Source organism: Oryzias melastigma, unplaced genomic scaffold (genome assembly GCF_002922805.2).
Source record: "Oryzias melastigma strain HK-1 unplaced genomic scaffold, ASM292280v2 sc01182, whole genome shotgun sequence".
NCBI classification, from domain to species: Eukaryota; Metazoa; Chordata; class Actinopteri; order Beloniformes; family Adrianichthyidae; genus Oryzias; species Oryzias melastigma.
Genome location: NW_023417766.1, coordinates 10,428 through 11,668, shown reverse-complemented (window position 1 = coordinate 11,668; position 1,241 = coordinate 10,428). Strand labels below are relative to the sequence as shown.

The window sequence follows — 1,241 nt, the reverse complement described above, 5'->3', positions numbered from 1 at the left end:
CATTAGGAATTAATTTAAGTTTCAAAGTGGAAGGAGGGGAATGAAGCGGTGTGACTGTTTGAGGGACGGGGAGGAGCATGGGTAAGGATACAGGAAGTGGGTGGAGCATGGGTAAGGATACAGGAAGGGGGAGGAGCATGGGCAAGGATACAGGAAGTGGGTGGAGCATGGGTAAGGATACAGGAAGGGGGAGGAGCATGGGTAAGGCTACAGGAAGGGGGAGGAGCCTGGCCACCAAAGATTGGAACAGGTATAGAACCTGTAAAAAGGCAACACAAACTATGTGACATTCATCATCACAGGTTCACACTCACTCTCCCATTCAAAAGTTTGGGGGGACTTAGAATTTTTCCTGTTCTTAAAAGAAAAGAACTTTTTGTTACAGTAAAGATATAATCATCAATCCACTCTATCATCATTAATGTGGATAATGATTCAAAATATATTCTTCCAGCTTTAAACATCTGGTCTCTGGTTTATCATCTACCTCGGTGTCTAGAGACCGTTTCCAGTAACTCCAGAGTTCTAATGGAATAATGTGTCAGAGTTCTCTTCAAACCTGCAAACTGATCACGTGAATGCAGCGCTGTTAGCATAGCAACAACTGATGCTTCCTCCCACAGAGCCTGAAGGTCTTTACAAGATCCAACTAGTTGCGTTCAATGGAAACGGCGAGAGCAGATCCACCAGCCGTCTGGTGTCCCTGTCTGAGGTCGGAGCCTCCGAAGGTACGGCCGACTTCTCCCACTGGTACTTTGAGTAAAACCATTTCAACCCCTGTAAACAAATGGATATCTCCCCACAGCTGCTGCAACCTGTAACTGTGACCAGTCCAGTAACTCCACCTCCGCCTTGCTGGTTGGAGTCCACAGCGGACTCGCCTGCATCCTCTGCTTCCTTCTCTTCATCCTGCTGGGTTACAGACGGAGGTGAGCGCTTCACCTGAATACTTGCAGACCTTCTTTATTCTAGAATCCTCCTTCCATGCTTTTATCTTCATCTTATTGTTTCATCCTTTCTTCCAACACAAATGTCTTGAAGTTGAGTCCTGGAATCTGGGCTTAGAACCTCCTTTCTAGAAACGTTTCACCAGAAATCCAAAAGACTTGTTAAATAGCCAAACAGTAGTGAGAACATTCAAAAACATCATCATTCAATCATATTCTTCTTGTCAGCTTCTTCTGCAAAAAAACATGGGCAGCCCCGCCCACCATGAATGGAGCCAGAGGCTCAAAAGGTCA

At 45.7% G+C, this 1,241-nt stretch overlaps 1 protein-coding gene across 1 annotated transcript in view; it reads left to right on the top strand.

Moving 5' to 3' along the window:
• Positions 1-548: 548 nt before the first annotated feature.
• Positions 549-1,241, top strand: part of LOC112142327 (immunoglobulin superfamily DCC subclass member 3-like) — a gene marked incomplete at its 3' end in the record, with an annotated part of 10,972 nt that continues 10,279 nt past the window's right edge. Inside the window, exons 1-3 of the mRNA XM_036211218.1 lie at positions 549-728; positions 806-929; positions 1,176-1,237. Coding sequence (XP_036067111.1) covers positions 608-728; positions 806-929; positions 1,176-1,237 — 307 coding nt within the window. The remainder of the gene's footprint in view (positions 729-805; positions 930-1,175; positions 1,238-1,241) is intronic.